General features: G+C 51.6%; 8 protein-coding genes across 8 annotated transcripts; 2 read left to right on the top strand and 6 right to left on the bottom strand.

Moving 5' to 3' along the window:
- Positions 1 to 376: 376 nt before the first annotated feature.
- SAPIO_CDS0670 (PHO85 cyclin-6) lies at positions 377 to 1,987 on the bottom strand (the record flags this gene model as incomplete). Its single annotated transcript, XM_016783395.1, has 3 exons — positions 377 to 550; positions 635 to 1,809; positions 1,909 to 1,987. The coding sequence occupies 3 exons, from the start codon at positions 1,985 to 1,987 to the stop codon at positions 377 to 379; spliced, it is 1,428 nt and encodes a 475-aa protein (XP_016646161.1).
- A 5,950-nt stretch (positions 1,988 to 7,937) lies between these two features.
- On the top strand, positions 7,938 to 8,886 carry SAPIO_CDS0669 (uncharacterized protein; the record flags this gene model as incomplete). Its single annotated transcript, XM_016783394.1, has 4 exons — positions 7,938 to 8,011; positions 8,197 to 8,455; positions 8,556 to 8,625; positions 8,744 to 8,886. The coding sequence occupies 4 exons, from the start codon at positions 7,938 to 7,940 to the stop codon at positions 8,884 to 8,886; spliced, it is 546 nt and encodes a 181-aa protein (XP_016646160.1).
- Positions 8,887 to 10,227: 1,341 nt separating this feature from the next.
- On the bottom strand, positions 10,228 to 11,256 carry SAPIO_CDS0668 (uncharacterized protein; the record flags this gene model as incomplete). The annotated part of the gene is made up of 6 exons (XM_016783393.1): positions 10,228 to 10,546; positions 10,636 to 10,876; positions 10,949 to 10,983; positions 11,039 to 11,053; positions 11,119 to 11,164; positions 11,223 to 11,256. The coding sequence occupies 6 exons, from the start codon at positions 11,254 to 11,256 to the stop codon at positions 10,228 to 10,230; spliced, it is 690 nt and encodes a 229-aa protein (XP_016646159.1).
- A 644-nt stretch (positions 11,257 to 11,900) lies between these two features.
- SAPIO_CDS0667 (FAD-linked sulfhydryl oxidase ALR) lies at positions 11,901 to 12,660 on the bottom strand (the record flags this gene model as incomplete). The annotated part of the gene is made up of 2 exons (XM_016783392.1): positions 11,901 to 12,285; positions 12,386 to 12,660. 2 exons carry the CDS (start codon positions 12,658 to 12,660, stop codon positions 11,901 to 11,903), a joined length of 660 nt encoding a protein of 219 aa, XP_016646158.1.
- Positions 12,661 to 13,370: 710 nt separating this feature from the next.
- SAPIO_CDS0666 (uncharacterized protein) lies at positions 13,371 to 15,780 on the bottom strand (the record flags this gene model as incomplete). Its single annotated transcript, XM_016783391.1, has 7 exons — positions 13,371 to 14,089; positions 14,166 to 14,284; positions 14,339 to 14,443; positions 14,502 to 15,001; positions 15,092 to 15,283; positions 15,385 to 15,447; positions 15,535 to 15,780. 7 exons carry the CDS (start codon positions 15,778 to 15,780, stop codon positions 13,371 to 13,373), a joined length of 1,944 nt encoding a protein of 647 aa, XP_016646157.1.
- Positions 15,781 to 17,023: 1,243 nt separating this feature from the next.
- On the top strand, positions 17,024 to 17,354 carry SAPIO_CDS0665 (uncharacterized protein; the record flags this gene model as incomplete). The annotated part of the gene is made up of 2 exons (XM_016783390.1): positions 17,024 to 17,052; positions 17,144 to 17,354. The coding sequence occupies 2 exons, from the start codon at positions 17,024 to 17,026 to the stop codon at positions 17,352 to 17,354; spliced, it is 240 nt and encodes a 79-aa protein (XP_016646156.1).
- A 1,789-nt stretch (positions 17,355 to 19,143) lies between these two features.
- Positions 19,144 to 20,814, bottom strand: SAPIO_CDS0664 (G-protein coupled receptor; the record flags this gene model as incomplete). Its single annotated transcript, XM_016783389.1, has 4 exons — positions 19,144 to 19,905; positions 19,959 to 20,186; positions 20,280 to 20,478; positions 20,558 to 20,814. 4 exons carry the CDS (start codon positions 20,812 to 20,814, stop codon positions 19,144 to 19,146), a joined length of 1,446 nt encoding a protein of 481 aa, XP_016646155.1.
- Positions 20,815 to 24,111: 3,297 nt separating this feature from the next.
- On the bottom strand, positions 24,112 to 25,881 carry SAPIO_CDS0663 (uncharacterized protein; the record flags this gene model as incomplete). Its single annotated transcript, XM_016783388.1, has 5 exons — positions 24,112 to 25,074; positions 25,302 to 25,338; positions 25,406 to 25,611; positions 25,673 to 25,717; positions 25,783 to 25,881. 5 exons carry the CDS (start codon positions 25,879 to 25,881, stop codon positions 24,112 to 24,114), a joined length of 1,350 nt encoding a protein of 449 aa, XP_016646154.1.
- Between the last annotated feature and the right edge of the window lie 291 nt (positions 25,882 to 26,172).

Genomic DNA, 26,172 nt, shown 5'->3' with positions numbered 1-26,172 from the left:
GGAAATACGAGGGACCTGGAAAAAAAGTCTCATGCCATGCCCCAACGCCCCCGCCAACCAGTCTAAGTAACGCCGATAGGGATGCGCAATGAGGTGCCGGAATCTACGGCGCCGATGTAATGGAGACATAGTATTCCAAGCGCCTAGCACCCCCACCCAGAAAAATCATCCGGACCCGGGCGGCTTCAGCACATGGACGCACTCGGTCTGCCGCCTTTAACTGCCAATTTTTGATAAAAGGATATTCATATTCCAGAACTTCCCTACTCGACCTGCATAAGCTAAGAGATATGCCTGCCGGTGTTGATTGGCATTATATGCGCGCGTGTGTCTGTGTGCGTGTTATAAGGATTGCGCTCTGAGAAGACCTGCCCTCCTACTCTGCTTTGTCCCCAGATTGCCTCTGGGCCACTATTTCTCGGGCATAAAATTCGACAAGCATCGTGGCATAAGCTTCTAGATCTTCTACAGGAACAAAGAGCCGAAAGTCGTTGAGGAGAAGGAATTGTAGTTCGAGATGGTTTAGCTCAGCTAGAGGGAGTCCACCAACCTAAATAGAAAGGAACAAAAAAGTTAGATCACTATTTCACCGCTGAGCCTGCTTGTGGACTGGAAAAGGGGGGGGGGAACATACCTTGGCGTATCTCGAGTTCGTATAAAATACGTCCGAGAAGAATTTGCTCGCGCATGTCACACCGGCAATAATTAGTCGGTGGATGTTGAAGCTGTCGACTACAAAATACGTAGCTGGCCCAGACGTGAGCTCGGTAGTGGAGGGGTTAGAAATAATCTTGGGTGCAGAACCGTGGTGGCCCCGATCTTCCATCTCATCATCGTCGTCGTCATCATCATCATCATCGTCATCCGCCAGGTCAGAGTCCGATTCGACGCTATCACTGCTGTCGTCTCTCATGGCCGTGTCGCTGTGATGGCTTTCCGAGTGGCTGCGGGATCCCGAGAGGCTTGCTGTGCGAAGCGCGGCGCGTCTCTTAGCTTGCTCATTTTTCATCACCATCTCGTTTACGCGTTCCGTCATCCGGTCAAAGTAAACGAGTAAACTTAAAAACACGTCGTACGTCGTTGGGCAGTAGCGATGTATCCTAGAGAGATAACTTAATATGGTAATGGCTGGAACGTTTTTTCCGTGGAACGCCAGCACTGATGTGCTCAGCGGGCTCATCTGGGAGCCGCTCCCCGATTCGTTATTCTGGCTCGCCTGCTGTTGATGGGCCATGTTCCTCTGAATGGCGTCGTGCTGCAGGTCGTTTGTAGACGTAATTTTCGTTAACAGGGCCGCGACCATCTCGATAATGTCGCTGATGGGCATGCCGCTAATATCGTATTTTACATGCTGCGCTGCGGGTTCCTCCAGACTGGGTGAAGTAGCTCCGGGTAACAGCTCTGCGCGCGCGAGACTCTGCACGTGGCTGAGATCTCGGACGTGTACAGTCTGGGTTGGCGGGGACTCCTTGAACGAGTCATGGCCGTGGTGGATATAGTCCTCCATGCCAACATCCTTGTACGCCGCGTTGACGGCAAATCCGCTGTCCGAAGACGGCGACGGCTGCTGACGGTGGGAAGCGGAAGAAGAGTGGTGGCCGGCGGGAGGTATCACTGCCGTGGCAGGGCCGACTACAGGGGCGGCCTCGCGAACTAGGGACGCCATGTTGGGATCGGGACGCACATTCTGCGACGACGATTGGCTCGGGATATAGTCGGTGCTCGGCGAGGATGAATCCGGCGGCGAGGGGAAGCGAGACGCCCCGCCGGGGGTGGACCGTTGGGGATCGATCGGTAACTTGGACTGGTCTGGGCGGTATGAGGTCTGTGAGTGGGTGGCGGAGGATCGTGTTTGGGTTTGGGCTTGTGCGGGTGGATATCGTGGGCTCGGCGAGGGTCGGCACTCACTCGATTCTCTGGAGCGACTGGAGAGGTAATGTGAAGGTTCCCGAGAATGCTGGTGCTGAACTGTTGTGGTGGCAATCATTGTAGGTAAATGTGAAGATCCAGAAGAGTCACCGGCCACAGAGACCATAGCATGGTATTGTGCCTCAAATTATTAAGGATTATCAGGAGTGTAAGATGGGGGTGAAAGTCTGCGGCGTTGCGAACGATATTAGCTCTCGGATCAAAGCGACGTCATAAACATAGGCTGAGCTCGAAATTATCTAAAGCTTAAGCTGGGGAGGAGAAGGGAGAAATCCGGCGGTTGCCCTGTAGTTGGTGGGATGTGGCGGACTGGAGAAGAGGGGAGGAGGAAGGAGCGCATGGCGAATCCGAAACCACAGCGCATAGAAGAGCGATTGAAGCAGGTGAGAGCATATAAAACAATCACAAGCACTGCCACAGTAGCGTGAACCAGGCGACGAGGGGAGGACAGCAAAGCTCGTGTGCGATCGGAGCCCAACGATCCTCGGATGGGAAACACGTCTAGGGATGGCAGAACTGGAGCATCGCGTAGGAGGTAAGGCTAGGGAGGAGTGGATCGGGTAGCGAGCGGGGAAAAAAAGAAGAAAAACAAAACTGAAAACGAGAATAGGGTAAAGCGGCAGGAAAAACAAAAGAAACAAGGAGGGCCTCACTCTATGTCATACTTGGGAAATACCAGGCCGCAACCGAAAAAGAGGAGCCAACAACCGAATGAAACACGGTCGGAAATGGGCAGCGCTGCAGGAAGAGGTCGAGGGCAGTTAGGGACGAATATCGTAATGCGTGTTGTTTAGGTTACAGAGTCATCAATGTCATGGACAGAGAAAAAAAAATGGCTGCAAGCAAAGTTGATCGTGATTGCCTGTAGGTTATCGGAATGTGGTGCGACGAGGGGTCGAAGGTGATGGCGTCAAAAATTGGGAGGGCGATATGGAGGGGCACCCTGGACAACGGGGACGTTCGACTCGGTGGAAAATAGAGGGGTGAGAGAGTTGGAAAAAACAGCTCGGCGTCACAGACACAGGATCGGGTCGAGTCGTCGCGTCGGGCGGGAGAAGTGCGAAGGGGGGCGCCTCGTAGGAATCGTCTAAAGGAAGAAAAGGAGAGAATGACGAAAACGGGCGGCTGAGTGCAACGTGTTGTTCGATCGGGGTTTATAGGAATCTCTAGGAAAACGTAAAGCCCCCCTTCGATTGTCCTCAGGCGAGTAGGTGGCGATGGTTAGTTGAGGGGATGGAAGGAAAAAAGTTTAGTGGAAGTGGGAGGCATCTGGTTGGCGAATGTAGGGAGAGCGATCGGAATCTAAGAGAGCAAGACTAATCTGAGAGGAGATGACATAATAAACAAGGAACGAAAAAAGGGATTCAATCCAAGACAAGAACAGAGCAGGACATCAGAGTTGTATTTTTGAGGGATGATAGGCTTAGGATGGGGAACTTAGGAGACGGAAAATGCGGGAGGACGGAGTGAAGGAGGGGAACAAGTTCACAACTTCCCTGTCTGTGTGTGGAGTATGAAGTAGGGGTCAGGGAAGCCAGGGAAGTCAGGGAAGAGGGAAGGAACCACACAAGGACACAAAGGGCGGCTGCGTGGGCTGGCGTGGGCAGCTTTGCGCGGGAGAGTGGGAAGTGGGAGGGGTGGAAGGTGCAAACGTTGGCAGAGGTGGGAACAACCGGAAGCTACGAGGAAGAAGACGATAGGACGAAGTACATCCTGGCAGTACTGCTGCCGTACACGACTTACTTATATTTCAGGCTACTTTGTCCGTGCAATTTGTGGCTGCAAAAAGGAGCAAATGCAGGGCGAGGCTCGACAATTGATGAATGTTCGCGCCGGGAACGGGAAATGGGGAAAGTGGGAGGCGTAAACAAATCTTGTAGATTAGCTGGCAGAGCAGGGAAATGGGCTTGATGTTGTACGAAATACGCCGCAAATCCCTCGCGGTGTCGAAGGTAGTAACACTTGGCCCGTATCGCGTATTGGATTTCGATGCTGTCTTTCCCAACAGAATGTAGATTTCAATGTCGGATGTACTGATTTGCAGTTGAGATTGGACCGGTGGAAAGAGTACACCACTTCGTACTTAATACAACTGCGCTGCAGGGCGCGATCGAGGTGATAGGGGATAGGGTGGAGGACAGTCGGTGACGCTGCTGCTAATCCGGATTCTTCCACCGAGCACGCCAGGCTGTCTTATACGAAGCCAATCTTCCTCGACTGATCAGAACATACAAAGGAGAACACTCCATTCGAAACTGAACAGTGGAGGGAATAGTCTGATTTCACGTTTCAATTGATTGCTCCCTCATAAATCCACTATTAATATCAGGATTCCTCAAAATACCAACTTGAATTCACCGTCCCGATCCCGAGTTGCAATTCGTTTCGTTTCGCGATGACCTATCTCTGTCTGGCGTGGCCCAGAGCACAAGTCAGAAATGATCCACGATCTCATTCCAGTGGCTTTTAGTGGCGCCCTGGTCTCGACCCCGATCGCTGAGTGCCAGTGTCCCGAGCACGTGTTGGACAGGCGCCCAGGGGACCTTGAAAAGTGGATGACGAACAAGGTGCCTCTGCCTCGATTTCCCCAACCGAGCCGGCTCCGTGGCCTGACGAATAGGAAGAGGAAGAGCGCAGGCATTGCCTGAGGAGCAATTTAAGTAGCTCGGTACACAGGTACACATGTACTCTCTTCCCACTCAACTCACCACCGAGGGCCACGGACCCAAGATGCACGAGGGTTCAAAGCTCGGAAAGCTTCGTGAGTCCATGAGCTTGTTTCTCAGCCAAGAAATGGACTCACGCATGTTGCATTCACTTGCCATTCACTCAGAGCTCCCCAGAAAAATCAAAACACGCTGCTTCCACGGCAAGGTTTAAGGATGCACGAGTCAAAAATAGTAGATGATGATTAGCTTGAGCAGGCAAGGCACCTTATCGGATCTCTGGATGTCATCGAAGCTCAGCCCAAGGCGCCCAACCCCAGGTCGAGGCAGGATTAGAGTTTATCCGCCTGAGCCTAAGAAGAGAAGTTTCATACCGGCTTGATGCGATGAATGAGTGCACGTCAATATCTCCGCCTAGGCCTTTGGCCAGCCACGGGGAAAGGCTAGCAATGCCTATTTCCATATTGCCGCACGCTTGCACCTCCAGGCAGTACAAAGCGACCATCCATCCGGTGCAAGCCAGAGAGCGAGGTGGAAATTAATATGTATGTGTGTGTGTGTGTGTTTGCATGCAGACATCGGGTGTAGATGTACGAAGTATGTGCAATCTCTGCGATGTAAGGATCCATTTCAGATAAGGAGGAGGCAGTGCAGGTAGTTGATAACTGATAGACGCACAAGCAGGACGTGATTGACAGCGGCTGGGATCACGATTTGGCTCTGGTGAGACTGACCAAGTCTCTGCGCAGTAATGTCGCGAAGGTATCCTCGACGAGCCTTCTTTATTGTTAAAGTTTCTTTTCTCGCTGTTCCTTGTTCCTTGCTTCTTGTTTTCTTTCTCTTTCGTCAGTAGTTTAGTTTTTTTTTTTTTTTTTTTTTTTTTTTTTTTTTTTTTTTTTTATTTTTTTATTTTTTTATTATTTTTTTTTTTTCCGTTCTTCGAGTACACGTGGGCTGAGAGTCCTGTAGCAATATTCTAGAAACAATTCGTCCTCTGTCGCCGGCACCGCCCAAGCGAAAGAAGAATGAGCCGAAAGAGAGAGTCCATCCGTGACTGGCAGAAATTTAATTGCTCATTCCTAACAGAACCTGACCGCCTATTCTGTGATTTCAGGCACAAAAGCTCCTCTGTCGGAGACTTGGCATCTTGTTCCTATCATGCTCATTGTCAAGGTGATCTGCAGGTGGCTAGCCGATGACGACGAATCCACGGCCCGAAGCCGAGCTTCCATTTCACATTGCTCCATTGAGCCGCGGGAAGAGGATAAGACTGGATCGGGAACCATGCTCGCTCTATCCTAGCAAACAGAGAGAGGAGGCGGGATCTTTTATATCACACACCATATGATTAAACAGAACCGACAAGGTCCAAACAAGTCACGATTTGCGTCATCTCCCATGTGCAGGATTCGAACTTCTTCCCGCGAACACAGCATCCTAACATGCTCACCTCCGATCTATACTCTGGAAAACGTAAGCTTGGTTTTTGGTCGTCCTGGATATAATAGCTCTTGCTACAGTTCCAGCTCTTCTACCCCAGCTATGTCTTGGAGCTCAAGAGAGAGAGACCAGAGAACAGGAAGGAGTCGATTTTCTTTGAACGATGCGGAAACCAAGGGCTCTCCGAGTGCACTTCACTTGAGCAAGCACCAGCTAGATATGATTACACTAGTGTACCCTCGCTGGCTGTCTTCTCCTCACCCGCCTAGCTGGTAGCTCTATTTTGACGACTTTCTTGGCATTTCCATTCTACACTATGCTCAGAAATAATACTATGGATACCAATTCTGGAGCTGAGCTTTAGTCCACATCTTCCCCTGCTGCGGAGGAGTAAGACTAGGAACGCATGAGGAAATGTCTAGCGAGTAAAAAGAACGAGTGTTTTTTTCCATGCCCATGTTAGTTCCGCGATATTGCCCCAACTCCTACCGTCGACAGCCGACGTGGCCCAGGTTCAATCTCGAAGGATATCTCTCACTCCAGGCGTCATTGAGCCTATCGCAGAGATATCGGGCCTCTCTATTGGCCGCAGTTATTAATAGAATACTAGACCTTGAACTGACAGCGTCCTATTTCAGGATCCCCAACATTTAGAAATGGAAAGGGTCCTCCCTAGACATTCTTTCAACATGTCTCGTTTCTAATACCCCTCCCCCTCCCCCTCCCCTTCCCCTGACTAGAGCATAATGAGACTGTAACACAAGACTCGACAGCCAGTGGCATACCTTTAATCCACTTTTACGGCCTGGCGAATAATCCCTCCTCGTGCTTCCGGACCCGTTTCGGCCAGCCCATCTCACCGGAGAGCATTTCTCGATCTAGTGGCTTGCCCGGCGGGGACCCAGCGCGCCGGATCTCGACCGACACGAGGACACCCTCCACTGCTCCCCTGCAGTATGATAGCCAGGCTAACCAGGCCGAAAAGATGGAAATCGCCCTTCGATGCAATAGTCTCAAATCTTTCAGCAGGCGCCGCAAATATATCACCTCGAAACGGCAAATTATGGCTCCTTCCATTGACACCTCTCACTGCCGCAACCTGGTTCAGGCGGAGCTGACAAAGCTCAATGCCTGATATCAAACAACAACTTGAATACAAACCAGCATCGATTGATCTCACCCGCAAAACTCAGGGCACACGGACGTCCAGGGATGACAGCCGGCCTCGCCCGTCAGGCGGTTCAGAAGAATACTCCCGAGATCCATTTGATTGATTGATGCATTAATTCTACTTCGTATGTGATGGCAACGGTGCAAAGGGTCCCTGGAGCTTTGACCTTCCCCTTAATCCTTCTCCCCATTTGTTCCTTGCTCAGCATCAAATGCTTCAGAATTTTCGAGATCTCTCGCCTTGTCAACTAAAATGCTCTTAATGTTCCTAGTGGCGCCTCGGAAGCGATAACCCCTGGTTCCATGGCTTCCTTTGCAGGCTCCCCTCAGGGTCCAGGTCATCTTCCAAATTGTGATGCATTTCCATGTCTGCAAGTGTATGGTACAGTCCCTTGCAGTTGCTGCGGTACACTAGCGAAACATCTCCAAATCGCCAAGACAATAAGGCAACATGAACTGGATCACGGATGCTGTACTCGACCCGAACTATCGTAAAATTCCCTGCCACAATGGTAGTTTCCGGTTCTGGTTTTTGGAGGTCCTCCCCTCTCTCAGTCATGGATGACTCTATCATGTCTTTGGCCCCCCCGGGCTTTCAATGAAGAAGATAAAACTGGAAATTTCAACTCTCCTTTTTCACTTCTTCTCTCTTCTCAAAATACTCCGTTTCCAATCCAGTCTCAAAGCCCCCTTCCCTGTGTGATACCTGGCGAGGCGCATAACACCTACAAGATGGCCATGCGACTCCTCTCATTCAACAAGGACCGTATATACGTTGCGCTCTACTTCAACAAGGGTGAAAATGCGTGAGTTCTATCCTCCTCGTATTTCCTCGGGACTCGAGTCGTAGACCAGAAATTTATCAAGAGTTCGGTCCATGAAGCGGTCGAAGATTCCTCAACTCACCTGTGTTGAATATGTTCGGCGCTCAATAACCACGGCGGGGTTGCAGAAGGGAAAACTAACACCACCCCTCTTCCCTGTCTTTCAGATACCACTGGGCACTTTTAGTATCACCGAAAACCGAATCCTCCCCGTCCAAGGCCACGACTCGATATCACACCGCCAACAAACTCCTCCTCCGAGGCGGAGCTCTCAGATCCACCTGGGAGTACGAGAAGAATGCCGTCGAGAGTGCGCCTGCCGGTTCAGAGGACGCGAAGCCTTTTGTCAGGATACTCATCGGCAAGCTCCGCGGGACCAAAGCCCAGTTCGAGGCGTCGGTTGAGAAGGTGCAGATTTTGCAGGATGTAAGTGGGACACCTGAGATCGCATTTCTCGACACCGGCTTTCGAGCTTCGAGAAGGGGAAATAGAGGCTAATGAGGATGTCCTCTTCCTTTCCTGATAGAACCCTGAGTGGACGTGTCGGAACTGGGTCAAAGACGCCCTGGCACAGCTCCAAAAAGATGGCGTCATAGGTTCGTTCCCCCATCCCACTTCTCTCATCTCACATCTCTTCTCTCACCGATGCGATGAGAGTCTGTCACCTTCCATTGCTCCTCAGAGCAGAGTTGACAATTTCTACCGACATAATAGATAGCTCCGCCAAGGACTGGGACAAGATCGAAAAGGAAAGCATCTCATACGCCGATAGGAAGAAGGATGAGGGACGACTCGGCTCGTGGACGGGGACAGCGCCGACATATGATCTTGTATTAGGTCGCGAGATTGTAAAGTAGGATCGGAGACGTTGAGAGGGTCAAGTGGGGGAAGGAAAAGGAGATTTTCACCATGCAGACTGTGACCCCCTCCGGCGCGGTCGTTGCTTCAGAATCACTTTTACGCATTCCATGAATGTCACGAGAATCCAATGGAAGGAATTCAATGAGCCGGGTCCAATACCTTAAAATGTCGATTGACTCCAAGTCCGTCTGTGAGGTAACCCTGGTCCTCCGATCCTGGCTAAAAGCGTCCACACCCCCCACGGGGAACACAACCCGGGAACCCTGGTCATCAACAGCAGGATGCAGAGAGCAATTGGAACAAATCGGTATCCCAGCCAATCTGATCTTGTAAACAGCCCACGAGGCAGACGGTCCGGGGAGAACCGCGTGCTACATCTTCCTCTTCTCACGACGGACCCTTCCCATAGGATCAAGGTATTGGGTACTGGTTCTCGTCTGCAAAGTATTACTTTTTAGACATCTTCGGAGCGATTGCTATAATCATCTAGGAGGAAAGAAGTCTCGGACATTACTCGAGCAGTTCTCACGAATTCGACAGTATCTCGGACCTTGAACATAACTTCTCTAACTTCCACTTCAAATCTCTTGGACACTTTATCCTACTGGAAATTGGCCTTTACGAAGTGCATCCCACGTGTTCACGATACTTCCTCACCGGCTGTACCTGTAGAACCTGTGTGACGTGGAAATCCTACCCCCAATGACCTTACACACCCTCACCACAGAAGGCATCACATACCTGTAGGGTCACCCTGGATTTCTCTGCACCCATCACTCTTGCCCTAACGTAGGCGGTACATAAACACCGCATAGAAATCTGCTTACCCCTTGCTTCCTCACCGCTCCTCGTCAACAGCGGGTTTTCTTGTCCTTGCCATTTGAGGAAACAGGAGGCGTGCGCTCTTGTCATTCCTAGGTCACCACTCTTCCCGCTCCCCAATGGGCAGGGCCACGTGTCGCGGGTTCGAAGCAGTGTCCGACGCCCACTGCTCTGAATGAAGTATGCCGTGTCCTCCACCTTGAAGGTCTCTCTAGCCAAGGCAGTGGATGTTATCAGTAACACAAACACAACGGCCCGCCTCAGCCCAGCCAATCACAACACGTAAATTCGCCAGGATTCACCTTCAGAGGGAAGAAACAAAGACAAGACAGTTATCCGGATCAGAATAATGGGAACTGAGTAATGGGTACACACGAGCATCGCCCTGCTCGCAAACATTTACACCTCTAGCCTCGTGGCCGACCATATATCAAGGCCATATTCCAGCCTCACCAGCCAGGACTGAACGAGACATCTCACCCCTCCTTCCAGTCTCGAAGACCTTCCCTTCCCTCTTACAGCTGCCTCACCTTGTACCCCGTATCCGGGAGGTACAGATGCCTGTCCGCACCCTTGGCCGTCAACACCACCATGCGAATAACGCCACCAGAGCTTCCATCCCACTTGATGGCTTCCGCAAGCGCTCCCTTGACAAAATCGACGGCCTCCTTCTCTTCCATGCCCTCCTTCCAGTTCGCGTCGCAGTAACCGTAGATGTACGTAGAGCCGGACCCGCCAATAGCGTAGGCCTGCTTGTGTAGGGATCCTCCCAGAGGAATGGAATATACTTGGCCGCCGTGTCGCTCGTCCCAACCGGCAATGATGAGTCCAGCACTATTGAACATCACTTTCGTCAGCCTTCTGTCACACACTCTCTCCCTCTCTCTTTCTCAAAATTTCCATATGCACGACATGATACGTACGAGAGGTTATCCTTGTTGGAGTAGCAAATCTCCTGGAAAAGAGAAGCGGCAGTCTGCGTCGTCGGGGGCTGGCGGTTGACAGCGGCGTAGAGACCAAGATAGTATTGGACGATGTCGGCGACGGCCTGGGTATCGGCGGCGGAGCCAGATCGGCAACACCAGATGGTGTCGTGGACTTGTGTGAGCTTGTCGGTTACTCGGTTCGCAATGTAGGCGCCGGTCGTCGTTCGCGAGTCAGCTCCTGCAGGGTTGTCAGCTTCCAAGGCCCACCTTACCATGAGTTTAGGTCGAGGGGTAACTAGTTAGGACGTACCTAGGATAACTCCATCCTTGAATGTTACGGCCATACTATATTTGAGGTCAGCGCTTGATGCGGTCGCCGCAATTGGGGCGGACTACTGACATCGACGTTCCCAAGCTGCGAGTCGTTAGCTCAAATGGTCCAGTTATCAGGCGCAGCGCGGATCCTGGGTTCCAACTTACTTCACCTCGCCCTTCTTTAACCTGTCCATGTCAAGATGGATGCCATCTAAAGCTTCAGTCAGCGTCGCACCTCGTCGCAGATGAGCGTCGGAGCTCGCTCCTACCTTCATTCATCATGCCAGTGTTGGTGAACTCCATGATGTAAACTGTTGGTATTCCTGGTAGATATCGATGAGGGTCGGGTCTTCTTTGGATGCGACAATTAAATGGGGTCGGCGGTTTCAATTTCGTTTGTTTCGAATCGCGGAGTTGGGCTGGAAAGGAATGATGAATGCTGGGATGTCGAGGCTGGAGGTGAGCTTCCAGCTCTTGCTACAGGCAGCTCTGGGCAACGCGTTGCTGCGAATGCATCACCACCTTGCTGAATAAGCAACGCACATAAAATCACGTGGTGATTGTACCACATCAAAGCATTGGATGAATGAGAAAAGGTGGCTTGATTTGAAGTTCAAAGAACTGGAGAAGCGCAACGAATTAACCTCGTTTGAATCCGAAGGGCTATCGTCTATGATTTACATCTCTTTCGATGCCGAGGTAGCCTTCCCTGGGGTGAAGTGGGCGATAAAGTGGCTTACGTCTTGCCTTGCGATGATTCATCATTATTATGTACAGAGTCTCTGATTTGGTCGCTCTTGCTCTTCGTTCTCCAAATTATGTACAAATCGAGTGCATACCCGAGCTTTCATCGCTCTACTTTAGCTGGAAATATGAAATCATACCCGAGACGCCGTCTATATACATTAAATCCCTTCCTCTCCTCCTCTGTTACTACCGCTCCTCCCCTATTGTAATTCAGCCTTATCCGGTTCCTCGTCCTCCTCCTTCTTCTCTCCCTCGACCTCCCCCTCCTTATGCCCCTCCTCACCACACCCACAATCGTAGAAATCACCAATCTTGGTACAGTCGAACTCGGGCTTGTGCAACCTCTCGTTCACCAGGTTATGCATGAAACACGCCCATCCGGCGGCCGCGTTCCTCGAGCCCGTCTGAGGCGGGTACTTGGCCAGCAGGCCCCGGAAGTGGACGGCGCAGTCTCCGCAGGGGTATAACCTCGCGAAGAGCTGGATGTAGGTCTTGAGGGCGAGGCTATCGTCCTCGGTAGGCTTCTCGGGGAAGCGGGCCATCATCGTGTGGAATAGTTTCCAGGAGGCGCGGCCGAGTTCGGCTCTGAACACGGGTTTGAGTCAGTATCATCTTGGCCACGCAAAATTCCGAGAAGTAGTAAAAAAGGGGAGAGGGACAGTTTTCGAACAAGGGAAAACCGTACTTGATCGTCGCGTTCTCCAGTTTGGGCGCAATGGAGCCTCCACTGAGAATACTATCCGGAATGCTACCGACATCTATCCTGCTCGCATCCTCCGCGGTCGTCTTCTGGTTCCCTGGCCCGGCATGTGCATTATGTTGGGTCACAGGTGATACATCGCCGGGTACGCGGGGCACCGAAAGTGTGCTGTCTGATGGGCCGGAGAAGAGGTAGAAGAGGGTGAAGCAGGCGAAGAAGCCCAGCACCACTATAAGGGAGAGATGCTGGCGGCGCGCCATGGCGTGGGATTCGTTTCTTTTCTCGGATTCGTGAAGGACGGTCAGGTGAACCATCAACGAGTTAAGGATCGTCGTTCAGGTTAATGGTCAAGGGGCGAGACGGTTGGAGGAAAAGAATATTAAAAATAGAAATAAAAATAAGATAACGAAGAATGACGTTTGACGTCCTTCCGTAGGTAACTCGCCTTTAGGGATAGAAAAGTGTGTAGAAAGAAACGGCCCTCGCTCCAGCTACAAGGCTGACGGCGCATTAAGATGAGCAAGTTGTCTGGATGGACTCATGGTGGTTCGAGAATCGGGTTCCTGGCATTTAGCCCATCTGCCAATGACCCAAGAGGGCTTAATTAGGCAAGGATGCTCCTTTTCTTCCGCATTGGTGGGTCAATTTTCTCGAACTCCAGCTGTACATCCTAACATTGAAGCCGCTGGGCTAATTCTAGGACTTAGTCAGCGAACTTACAAAGTAGCTTCGGTTACGAAGCACGAAGCACAATTGGACCGTTGATGAGATGTACCTCGTCAGTGGATCCGGACGGACCCTTCCTTCCGAAACAGGTCCGGATCAGTTGTTACCTCAACTTCCAGGAGCTTCGAGTGCCCGTTGCTGTGAGATGTACTAGACTTATTGGCGTCAATATATTCGGTATATATATAGCGAGGATATATCTTTAACGCCGCCTCATGTGAATTACAAACTGAAGATTGAACCCTCATCCCTGGGAATCGGGCGGAACCCTAAGCAAACGGCTAAACAGCTCACCATCAAAATGTTCGGCTCCCCAGTCCTCGCCACCTGCGTTAATGAAGACATCACCTATCCCCGACGACGCCTCTGGGCCCATATCCGGCAGCGTATTTCCCCCAATCTCCTGACTGCTTCCGCCACCATAAATCCCCACAGTTCCAACCCCTGGCAATGTCTCTAAACCTGGCTGACGATGGACAACTCCTCCGTCTTGCGTTCTCTTCTCAGCGCTCCTCATCACCCCGGGTCGTGATCCCACCGGTGGCGTTAATGAGGCGTTGTGCGGCATATCTCCGATCGCCCCCGGACCAGTGGCCTCCGAACATGAATGGGCAAAAGATGAAGTGCCTGTGTTGGGGGACGAGATGGGCGTCTGTCCCACTTCTGATTGTGATTCCAGGCTCAGGGTCCCAGAGGCTGAACCCGAAATCACTACCGAGGGAACTGGTAATGCCGTCGGGTCCTGCTTCTTCGCTTTCATGTTCTGCGAAACACCTCTCATTGTGCGTTGAACCTGCTCGAAAATCACCCTCCGGTGATGCATCATGGCGGCCGCTTGGGCTATAGGATCGTCTCTAAGTCGAGACACATCAGCCATGCTCTCATCGAGATCAGGATTATGCAGAAGGTTTTCCCAGAGGTCAGCAGACGCCTGCGAAAGGAACCCTTCGTTCTCCTCATAATCTAGATATCGTCCAGCATCAGCTACTCTGAGTCATGAAACATGGGTAGAGCAGTCCCGCTGCAGAGGTGCACTTACGAGGTGATGGGAGCTGGGCATTATCATCAATATTGAAAAGAATGCGGTACATATCCCGCCACTTATCAACCCCCGACTTCTTCGAGAGCTTGCCCGGGGGCAGCTTTTTTCGTTGGGCCCTATCGTGTCCTTCAAGTGGGTCTCTCGCTAAAATAGTTTCGGACCATACGCACGGAGCCTGCTGACGCTGATGCTTGTGCAAGCTGTCTTTGTCCGGAAACTGCTCCTGGCAACGGGGGCACGAGGGCATTTGCCGGTGTTTTCTCCAGACATGCTCCCTATTTTTTGTCAATGTCTGTCCCGAAGTTGCCCGGACACAGTCGGATGCGAACTTACTTGAGTCGACTAAAGTTCTCAAAACCCCCCGGGCCTGGCCCCCGACATGCCCCTTGGTTGAATCGCACTGGGTCCCGCTTGTGATAGGGACAAGCAAACCTCATCTTCTCTTGCTCGGTCGATCTCGTTTCACCACCCCCACCGCCATTGCCATCATTCCCCGACGGCGTATCGTCATTGGTACCGTCATCACCTGTGCGAGCCCGCTTCCTCGAAGCTGCCTTCTTGTCCTTTCCAGAGCCGCGGCCGGTGGGGTCCACTACAGTGGACCTACTCACCGTATTAGGCCTACCGCCGTCCCCGTCGCAAGCCTGCTCAGGCTCCTGCTCTTGCCCTCGAAGCCCGAGAGCTGTGTCTGGTGATATTGGAGTCTGCGGTGCAAGGCCCACCGGCTCCGTGGTCTCTGGAATAGGATCTTTTTGCCTGAGTCTTTGGGCGTCCTCGCCCATCGAGTTATATCGTGACCACGTTTGGCCATTCTCTTCTTCGTGATTGGGCGCCTAGATGGGAATATCAGCGGTTATGTTCATGCCTGGGCCGCCCTTCAAACTCCTTCCTACGCCGGGGGCCGAAATAGAACAGGTACCTACCGGTAATAAGCGGTTTGCGTTAATAGTGGCGACAAGCTTTGGCGTTTCACCGTGAATTATTGAAATCGGGTCGACGTTCTTGACTGTCTGGAGGAGTTTCTTGAGCATGAGTTCTGTCCGAAGAATCGTCATGACTCGGTTCACTTTCGTTACTTGCTCTTCCGACTGGCCCGCGTATCTAGCTAAATCACCCTGCAAGTCAACGTTAGCAAAAGAGCTTCATGTCACAGGTCTGTTATTTTTTGTCTCCCGCCTTCCCTTTGCCGAGAAGCGTTCGAGGAGCAGAAACATACCCACAATACCCATGGACCTTCAAAAAAGGGTTGCCTGCAGCGGTCAATATCACGAGGAATGTCCTACAAAGCAGTCGGGGTGTTAGTGATGGGGGTTCGCCGAGTTGACGGGATTACACTAATCGCCCGGCTACATTCACAACGACATACCTCTACTAACAGAGAGCTCATCACTCTCGCATCTTTGACCGCAACTATCCCCCAGCGCCCGGACTCAACTCCATTATCGAATGACCCTCTCTCGCTTTTCCGATACGAGATATGGGTAACCATGTTCTTATTGCCGTCTAGAAGTAAGCTTCGGGGGATCGTCTGCTCCGCGGAAGAGCTTCGCTCGGTTGACCGAAAAGGCTTCTTAGGAGAGGAGTGTCGCTTGGATAGATGGGAGGGCGTCATCGTGTCTTGAGCAACCAGCGTGTTTTAAGGCAAGATCTTCTGGTGTTAGTGGTGTCATCAGACTTGCTCGAGGAGGGGTCGATGATTCGGCCGTTAATACAAGGCAGGGGAAGCCGTAGGGGTGATGTGGATGTCAATGATCAATGCGTGTCCCAATGCACTCTGGAAATGCAGCGCTGCGGGGTGATGGCCTGGCTTCCACTGCTCTGACAAGGCTCTCAAGAGACGACCATCCTCAGATGTTTGCACAGATAGCAAGAAGAACCGGAAAGGCAGAGGTTGGTTAATGCAGACTCAAGGGGGTAATCGGAAAAAAGAAATAAACACAAAAAATAAGAAAGAAAAAAATGACAGAAGAAGAAAACGAAGAATCGGAGAATCGGAAGAGGAAGAACCAAAAGCGGAAGAACCAGAACAGGTTGCGCCAGACCAGGATGTGTTGGGACAGGATGTGGTGGAAGGGGATTTGCCAGAACAGGATTTTTCAGAACAGGATTTTTCAAAACCCGATTTTCCAAAACCCGATTTTCCAAAACACGATTTTTCAGAACAGGATGTGATAGAAGTAGCAGAACCATAAGTCGGCTGGGAGCTGGCCTGGCTGGCCAATCTGACGAGGGGTTTCCCCTCAGCTCAACGCATTCATTCGACTGCGAGTGTTGCGCCAGAGCGCAGAGCCAATCTGACTGCCATCACTCCACGCCGCATTGCGAATCGACAAACCCTGGCTTGAGCAGGATCGAAATAGGGAACACGTAATGCTTGATCTGGGGCTCCCATATAGAAAATCCCCACCGCGGTGCGCAGACCCTTTCGCGCGGAGCGCAATCATCCCCGATGCAGCAACGCCAAGCCGGCGCAGAGCAGTGTCTTTTCCCGTTCGAGACGCAGTGGGCTCGAGGCGCCACACAGTTGGTTGGGCTGTTGCTCGCTGAGAATGCGCCTGCGCTGCCCCGGGATGTGCCTCGACAGTGAGATCATGGAATTGGGCACACGCGATGCAGCGAACAATGAGAAATAACTAAAAGCGCTCAGCGCGAGAAACTAGGTCATGGTGGAATTAAAACTATAAGAAGGCTCATCAAGGGCCGTGTGGTCGTTCGAGTCGGTGCCGGACAACTCTCACGATAAACTCTCTTCCTCAAGCATCTCGAGAGACTTTTCGTGACACACATTCGGACGGTTTCAACTATCTCTTACTTCAAAGACGGATACTTACACGACGAAGATGTCGGGTTCTACGATGAATACAGGCCCTACTAGGCAGAACGGGTGAGTAGTTCAAGCACATACGAACTGAGGGAACAGGAGGGCATCATGAGTCGAAGGGAGAAAAAGGTCTAACACCCTCCACATCACCCAGCAACGGCAGCGATGGCAGCGACTACTCCATGGCTACATTCCTTCTTAACTCCGACAAATCTCCCGTCTCTGAGAGGCTCACAGCCCAGGCCATCACGGGACTCAACAACACGGCGGTTCGCCTGCAGGACCAAAGCAGAAACGTCGGCCAGCTGGTCCAGGTTATCAAGCCGACGGAGTCTGTTGAGAGCAGCACGACCCAGAGCGAATGATGCGGACCGTGAGGAGCCGTTTTGGGGGGCGGGATTGGTTGGCAGGGGAAAAATGACATCGAGTTGGTGCAGTGGTGGAATCGTGGAGGGGTGGGCTTCTCCCCATGAGGTCGCATTGGGTTTGGAGCTCGCAACGTCTCGCCTCCAGCCATAAAATGAGGCGAGCGAGCCAATTCGTGCCCTTCATGTACACTAACTCAACCGGGTTAAGGCCAGGTCCCAGGAATAGAGTTTAGCTCGCGCAACAGTGTAATCTAATTGCCTCAGGGTCCCTTCAATTATCTCAATCCTTCAGAACCATATTCCCAGCGCCTTGTTTGTTCCCGTTGTAAAGCGACCCTGTCCGTAGCCAACATTGACGTGCTGTGAAAATCAAATGCTTCCCACACCAACCTTGCTTCCCTTCCTCGACTAAAGCATTGCTGCCCGATACACTCGGTAAGCTAGTTTATATCACCAGATTCTAAAACATCACGCCACCTGGGAGGCTTGATTTAATCCGTGCTGACCATTCCAGCCCTTCCTCTCGACGACCAGGCGGGAGTTCGCTCAAGTTAACCCCGCTGTATCACATTTCGGGAGACTGCATTCGTGACGGGGTTTATCCACTTCTAACTCTGGTCCCGTGATGACCAAGTCCCGTGTAAGTCCAAGTCAAGAGCATCGTCGATGCCCGACCCATAGATCCATCCTAGGGCTTGGGGCAACAGTTTCCAGATGGGGAAGATAAGGTAGATCCTAGAGCCGCGTAATATTTGTCAGAGACGGCTATCCATGGGATCGACGGGTAATTATCGAGGGTCAGAGGATGAGGACCGGAAATGGAGCTCGGAGTACGAAGCAGCGTTGTGTCGATTTCAGCTGGATGCCCAAAACCGGGCATCGCAGCCATCGCAATGGCAGCCTGCTCGTAGGTGACGCTTTTCTTCTTCTCCTTCTCGGGTTTTTGGTCTACCTCGGATTTTGGGGGTTTCCCGGCCCCCTTCTCTCTCTTTGATGTCTCGGCTGCATCTGCGGCGATGTTTCTGTGATATCGGATGCCCTGGCATCCATGTCGAATGGACGGACCTACTCGACTCGCATCTCAGCATGGGGTTTTCTCAGGTAGCCTGCCGGGATCATGGGTGTATTATTGCGACCATCATATTTTGGACGACCTGGATTTGGATGTGAATTTGGGTCCGTGACATGTGAGGCTTCAATCTTCTTCTTCCTCAAACAAATAGGAAGGTGGTTTCCTGGCTCCTTCCGCAGCCTAAAGATCATGAAAACATGTGATGATTTACAGCGAAGATTAAAGAAGAAGCACCAGCACAACTCTTCCCCGCTTCGTGGTTCTTCGGCTCGCTAAGATTACCGAGACGTTACAGAGAGATAGAGAGAGGCAATGGCTTGCCGCCTCACCATCGTCGCGTACTCCAAACGAGATGGACCGAAGGCGCTGAACTCTGTTTTTCAGACTGCGGCCTTGGCGGAGAAGCCAGGACAGAAGCCCTTCATCTTCACGGCCTAAACAATATCATGCAATATCTAATTACATTTTCTTCTTGTATTCATCAAGGACTGACTCCAGGTCCGTCCATTTCAGTATCGACTTTCCAACACATCATTCCGCTCATCATGTTACCCATATTCAACATCCCTCATATCACGTATCTCTTGTACTCCATAATAATTACATCAAGAAAACAAAAATAAAGCAGACCAGAAATACCCCGAGAGGAAAAGGCAGAGGAAAGGATAGGAAACGCCTTACCTTCCCATCCTCTCCAGACGACTTAACCCAAACTCAAAACGACCCTCTAATAGCCCTCACAGTCCCCAACGGAGGAACCCCCAGCCTCCCCATCTCCATCGCCGCCATCACCCCCAATCTCTGACCCTCACTCTCACCCTCCCCATCTCCCACGACCCCCTCAATCCTCACCATGTCCGTCTGACTCGCCCCAAACATCCTCCTCGAAACCTCACTCCCCCTTATCCTCCTCACCACCCTCGTCTTCCCCATCTCCTCCCTAAACATCCCCCAACTCGTACTGAAAAAGATCACGGCATTCCACACCCCCTGCAACGGCAGCACCACGGCGCTAGCCACGTTCAACCCATAATTCGGCGCAAACGGATGCACGAGGTTATGAATCCTGTTAACGGAGCTGGGCGTCCACGTGACGAGGATGGAAATGGCGAAGACGAAACTCGTGCGCAGGTACGCCAGCTTGATGGGATCGAGGTTTTTGAGCTTAGCGCGGAACTTAGCGAAGCCCGAGGGCCGTTTCCTTTCGCTGGTCGTTAGGGTGGTTTGCGACGGGCCGGCGGCCGCCGTGGATGTGCAGGTTGTTTCGAAGCGGGGTTGCGATGCGGATTCGATGAGGGCGGCGTCGGGGATCTCTGGGTCTTGGCCTGGGTAGAGGGCTTGGTTGTGGAGGGTGCCTGAGCTTCGGGACGGTTGGAGTGTGGCGGGGGGTGTCCAGGGGCGGGGAATGCAGGTTGTTATTTTGACTTCGGTCACGGCTGTGCCATAGACGTTGGAGGGTGGTACCGGGGGGAGGTTCTTGGGAGGTGGTTAGCTGAAGAAAGGAGGTCTTAGTGGGTTGGCTGGCTCACCTTGTCGGCAGAGTCCCGCAGCTCGGACGTCGACGAAGCTTCCTTCATTGTGTACTCTTCCTTGCTAGGCGTGCTAAAGGTAAGGTTACGTAGTTGGTTCCGCTGCTGGAAGACGTGATAGCCCACGGCGATGTATATGATTGACGAGAAGAAGATACAGATCCAAATAGGCACATAGTACGTGTATATGCGCAGTTCTGTGAACTCATTTCCAATCCAACACCAAAGCTACCAGGAATATCTCGTGTTAGTAAAACAGGAGCAACGGAGCAACTGGACAAGGAAACACATTGAAACACCAGATCCAAGAAACACACGTACCGTTGCGTCTCCGTAGACGGCACCGCGGCTATCTTTATACAACAGGCATACGATAGCCGGTATGAACGGCACGCCGAAGCAAACGAGACAATACACCCAGACGTACTGCCGAAACGAAGCCGGGTTGGCGCCGAAGAAGAAGACTAGAAAGACGTTGACGGCCATGGCGAACGACCACCATGGATCGGACTGCATCATCCTACATAGAATACAAGGTTCAGCAAAATTAAGTTCTTAATACCAAAGAAAGTTATGCCAGCCCCACGCCAAAGACTTACATCTCAAGAAGAAACGCCTGCGTCTTGCAAAGTGCAGAGTCCGTTCCAGCCGTGAGCCCATCATACCCGATAAGACAAGCAATGCTAGCCCCAGCATTGGCGATCGAAGCGAACAATATGAACAAATTGGGCACCGTCCTCAATCTCTTAAACACCCAAAACGTGATGATGATGGCGGCGATGCCACCTAGAGAGAGGGAGGCACCCACCCTCTCGAGGGTGATGATGACTTGGATCTGGTGTTTCGTCAGATTCATCAGGTCGGGGTAGAACGGGCCATATCCCGATTGCTTGTATATGTCCATCCTCTTTCTTTCTCTCTCCTCTCCCATAGAGGGGGAGGGGGGAATGGGTGAGGTTAAGAAGCGGTACTAGGGGATAGAGAGCCGGTCTCTCGAAGACAAAGACAGGGATTAGAATTCGGGGGGGAACGCTGGTGACGGAATGTGGAACGGCACAAAATTGATGTGGCGTCCTGTTATTGTTCAGTGCCGAAGTGGATGGGATGAGTTGGTGGAGGAAAGGGAGGTGTGGGATAATGTCTTGGGTGGGATTTTGTGAGGGTTAGTTGATAGGCAAGGAGGAGGGAAAGGACGGGGGGTGTTTCGCGTGGTTGTTGTCGTGGATGGGCTTGGGTCGTTTCCGCCATAGAATAGTCCTGGTCCATCTGGGTACGGGAACGAGGCGCGATGATGGGATGTCATAGGTCCTCGGATTGGAGGAGAAGGGACAAGGGGTGGAGGATGGAGGGTGGAAGGTGGAGGAACAGGGCGAGTATCCGGTGGTGGTAGGAGAATCTCCATCCACGGAGATGGGATTCTACGGGGGAGGCGCTTGCTCCAGTGACAGTGACACTAGACTCGATACCCACGTACTGGAGTAAGCGATTGATAGCATGGACTTTGTTTTATGCTGTATCAAACTTATTCAACTCTTTTCCGTCTCGCAGACAACCTCACTTATAAGAAACTGAGAGACGATACACGAAGGAAAGATTACTGAAACCTTCAAACATGCACATATCGTGAATACGGAGAAGGACGGACAGATGACAGCAAGACTTCAAACAGAAACTCAAGGCAAACCACAACCAAACACGGACCTCCAGAACCGCAATACGCAAGATCAAGATCTAGCGCCGGGGCTAGGTGAGAGGGGGGCAGGCAAACGAAAAGGCCCATTCTTTTTCCTGCATGGAGCTGCATCGTTGTACCACCCGAGAATATATATCCAAGCTTACACCCAAGGACGCCATATGGTGCCACAAGTCGGACCAAAGAGTCATTACCGACGGAGGGGAGCAGGATGTCATTCGAAGATCGGGACAGGATGATGGAGATCTAAGGACGGGTGTGAAGGAAGCAAGGGATGAGAAAAAAAGACAGATGCATGGCAAGGGAAGACGTGGACGTCTCTGGGATGTGATATGCGTAAGGGATTGTTTGGGGGGGGGGATTAAGCAAGGGACGCGAGGCTGGGGTAGGTGTTGAGTTTATCGGATCATGGCTGTGTTTTGAGCACAGAGCATGCGGCTAGAAATGGGGATGAATATGGAGAAATGGCTCGAGAGTCGGTTTCCTCGAGTATCACAATGTCCAATATATGGAAATGAAAGGAAAGCTTAGTCGCAGCTTATATGTGGTAAGGTAGAACAATCTCACCAGCTGATCAGATGGCGAGAGTACAATGGCCTTGGAGTGCCACTGCGAGAGAAACGGCGTCACAGCAAATGAGCCCCGAGTCGACGGGAGGAGTCGTCATTTCGAGGCCAAACAAGACCAGGCCCTCGAGGTGCCCACGATGGTGTTCCCAGCAATAGCTCCTCCAGGATAGTCAATATCACCCTCAAACGCAAGAAAGCAAAAGCCACAAACACTAAAAAAAGCGGCGGTGAAGAAAGATGGGGGGTACGCTCCGTCCCCAACACCCAAAGCAAGGAAAAAGACAAGACCGCATCGAGCCAGCCTATCAAGAACCGCCCGGACACGGATACCTGCGTTTCGCACCTGCGTTGTTTCGTGATCTTTTGCAGGAAGAATTGTGGCGGAGTCCTTGTTTCGACTGAACGATAAAAAAGAGAGGTGAGAAAGCTGAAGAGATGATACGCTTGACCGCAGATTATATTGGATGAAGGGGGGGTTCTGCAGTCATGTACGATGCCATCCACATCCACCCGTGCTGCTGCTCATGCTGATCTGGCAGATAGTTGTCGTCTGGAACTTTGGACACCGGAACTTTTGCCGAAAGGTCTAAGCCTCCCTCGGGTCGTGTAAGACGCAACTTGGAGAAGAAACATGAGTAACGATTAAGGTTAAAATAAGGTAGTATAAAAATCCCCGACGAAGATGTTGATCATATCCCAATTCAAGAAGGGATCTCCAAGATCTGCGTCTCTACTCGCGAAACCTGCTTAACATCTGAGTGACCTGTTTAATACGAGGCACGTCATCGTTTCACTGAAACAGGAAAAGACAAGAAGAGGAAAAGAAGTAAACAAACCAATCAGAGTCATGGGAAGAGAATCTGTATTTCTCTGGAATGCCCGGCACGATGGCGGCTACGTGCATGCTCGTGTTGGGCCGAGTTAATATATGGGCCTCGGGTTCATGCTCCTGCTTCATTTGAATCTCTCAGTTCCTTGGCGAGGAGTGGCAGGTCACGAATTGGCCGAGTTGGATTTGAAGGCGTCGTGGACAGAGAAACGCATGGTGTCGGGAAAGCCAGGGAGTTGGACATCACGAGGCCATCGCTGCATATCATCAGAGCTTAGGTCGTCGAGGACCCATTGGCAATGATATGTCTCAACAGGAGTCAATAGTTCAGATTCCAGGAGCAAGGGGAGGCTGGATCGAAGCCACTCCCAGCAAGACATGAAGTCTACACGGAAGAACGATCCCGGGTTGATAAGAATCCCATCCATTCATTGACAACGTTTACATCCTTCCCCCTTTCCCAGCCGCACGGTACCGTCCTTCCCTCTTTTCCTTTAATAGGATTAATAGGATGAAACGTTTCCTTTTCTCTTAAGATGCCAGAAACCCCGGGGGTTTGAGGACGATAGCACCCACTTCTTTGTCTTGTCGAGGGATGGGAGTGAAACAGCTAACCGATCTCGAGTGCCTTGTCGTTGGTGAGAAGCTAGGATGATTTGGCGCCTGTTACCAGCTGCTATTATATGGACTGAGTTACAATGATATTGATCTGTCGAGTTAGACATGAAAGTGGTCTCAGATCTTTGTGCCTTCGACAGCATTCGTCTTCTCGTTGAGTGCCTCTGTTTATGTTCACTGGTCGCACTGCAAGCAATGTAATATTTGGGATATTGTTCCCCTTGTTTCCGATCTATCTATCTCCATCTTGCCCCCAAAACTGGGTATAAAAGTAAAATAATGGTATGAAAAGAAAAGCACAGAAAACAGATGTGGGATGTAAGTCTAGGAACCGAGCACGCTATGATCCATGCCTCGCTTGGCTTCCGACATCGACTCCCCTCGCCATCTCAAAACCTCAAACAACGAGGCCTCTCCTATCGGGTATCCCAGATATCCTTCCCTCTAAAGCATGTACACAAACGTAGGGTTCTTATCGCCAAGCTCCTCAATCTCCTCCTCAGTCTTGCCCTCCAAAATTCCATTCCTCAAGCCCTGCGCCCTCTTCTTATTCTCAACCGTCAGGAGAACGAGCATCAGCGCACTACCACCGCACAAGAAGACAGCCAAGAACGCCAACACGATCGCATGACCCTCGATGTACTTAGGTCCGTTGAAATAAATGTTCGAGCTGATCACACCGCTGAGGTTTCCCCAGCCGATGGCCATGCCGAGGACGATACCGCGCTTATAGACTCCCGCTGTGTTGTTGGCGACCCAGGAGATAGAGTTACTGACGCAGGGGTAGATTCCGAGAGCGGCGAGGAAAGTGCCAGCGTATTTGACCGCGGGATCCTGCGATCCGATGAGCAGGCAGAATCCGATGACGCCGACGCTGGACGGGATGATGTTGATTAGCCCTCGGCGGCCGGTTTTGTCGCCGACGATTCCGAGCGCGACGGTGACGACGGCGGCAGCAAGGTACGGCGCGGCGCTGAGAAGCTGAGCCTTGACGATGGAGGTGTTCCAGCCAAGAGACTTGATGATACTAGGGAGGAAAAGACTGAAGGCGTACAGAGGCACGTCGCAGCCCATGTATATAGCCATACTAAGGTACGTCTTCCAATCCTTAACAGCGGACCAAACATACGCAGACTTGAAGGCGTGCTGCTCGGTGTTATTCAGGGGGTCTTCCTTTAGGCGGCGGACGATTCGTGCCCGCTCCTCCTCGGTGAGGCGCTTGGCGTCCTGGGGAAAGTCGAGGACCATCCAGTAGGAGGCGAGGGCGGCGGCCACGGTTACGATGCCTTCGAGGATGAAGATCCAGGCCCAGCCGGGGCGGCCGCCGATTCCGTCCATTTTCTGAATGGCGGCGGCGAGGAGACCGCCGAAGGAGCCGGAGGCAGCGGCGGCGGAGAAGAAGATAGCCTGTTTAACAGAACGTTAACTTACTATGTAGGAGAAAAGAGAGAGACAAAGGGAAGGGGGGGGGGGGGGGGGGGATCTTGGAGAATGGAAAAGGATCTTACAGTTCGAGTACCCATCTCAGACCTCTTGTACTAGCAAGACAGGTAGTAGCTGATGCCAGGAAAGAGACCAGCTTCGGTGAGACCTAGGAACCATCGCGCAGCGATAAGTCCAGAGTAGTTCTTTACAAATCCAGTGAAAGTCATAGTAAGGCCCCATAGGAGGCTATAGTAATAGCAAACAGAGTTAGCCAATACTGTCATCTCAACGTTGAGCAGGCGAAACCACTTACACAATTGTGGGGATAAAGCGCGACGGCCTGTACCGTTTAAGCAAAACATTGGTGAGGGGCTCGAAGACGGCATAGGAGACAAAGAAGATGGTAAGGCAAGTGTTGTATTGCTTCGTGCTGATGTTCACAGCTTCTGTGAAGCCGGCAATCTTTGCATTTCCGATGTTGGTTCGGTCAAGGAAGGCCAGGAGGTAAAGAAGGCAGAGCTGCGAGGCAGTCACAGGTCAGGGTTGTTCCATGCGAGTTGATAATAGGGAAGATACATACCCAGGGGATAATCATCCAGTCGATTTTGCGCATAAGTTTGCGATCCTAGACACATGTAAGCAAATCTATAGCGCCACAGAATAGAGATGTCCCAATGATCAATGACTTACATTGGGATCATCATGACTGGTATCACTAATGTTGATACTGTCCTCGGCATGCTTCTCAGGCTTCTCGCCCGGAAGGGGTTGGTCGATCGAAGAGCTCATGTTTCCAGAGCTGTTTCTCCTCTATATACGATGTGGGTGCAAGGTGGTGAGTTGGTGGGTTGTGAGAAAGGAGATGCCTAGATTCAACTTGATTCGAAAGAGAGTGGGAGAAGCGATATAAGACAAGATGTCTGGGTAGGATCCGAGATCTTATATATCGAGGTCAATAGGCTCTGATAGTAATGCTGAAACCGGTGAGAGAATCGTAGGTAGTTTCCCTCCTGATAGTCTCCGAGTTTGTTTCTGCCACAGGCATCCGGACTACACCTCGCGACTTGATATCGTGAAACT

Source organism: Scedosporium apiospermum (genome assembly GCF_000732125.1).
Source record: "Scedosporium apiospermum strain IHEM 14462 chromosome Unknown SEQ_SAPIO_0033, whole genome shotgun sequence".
Taxonomy (NCBI): Eukaryota; Fungi; Ascomycota; class Sordariomycetes; order Microascales; family Microascaceae; genus Scedosporium; species Scedosporium apiospermum.
This window is presented reverse-complemented; position numbering and strand designations above follow the sequence as displayed.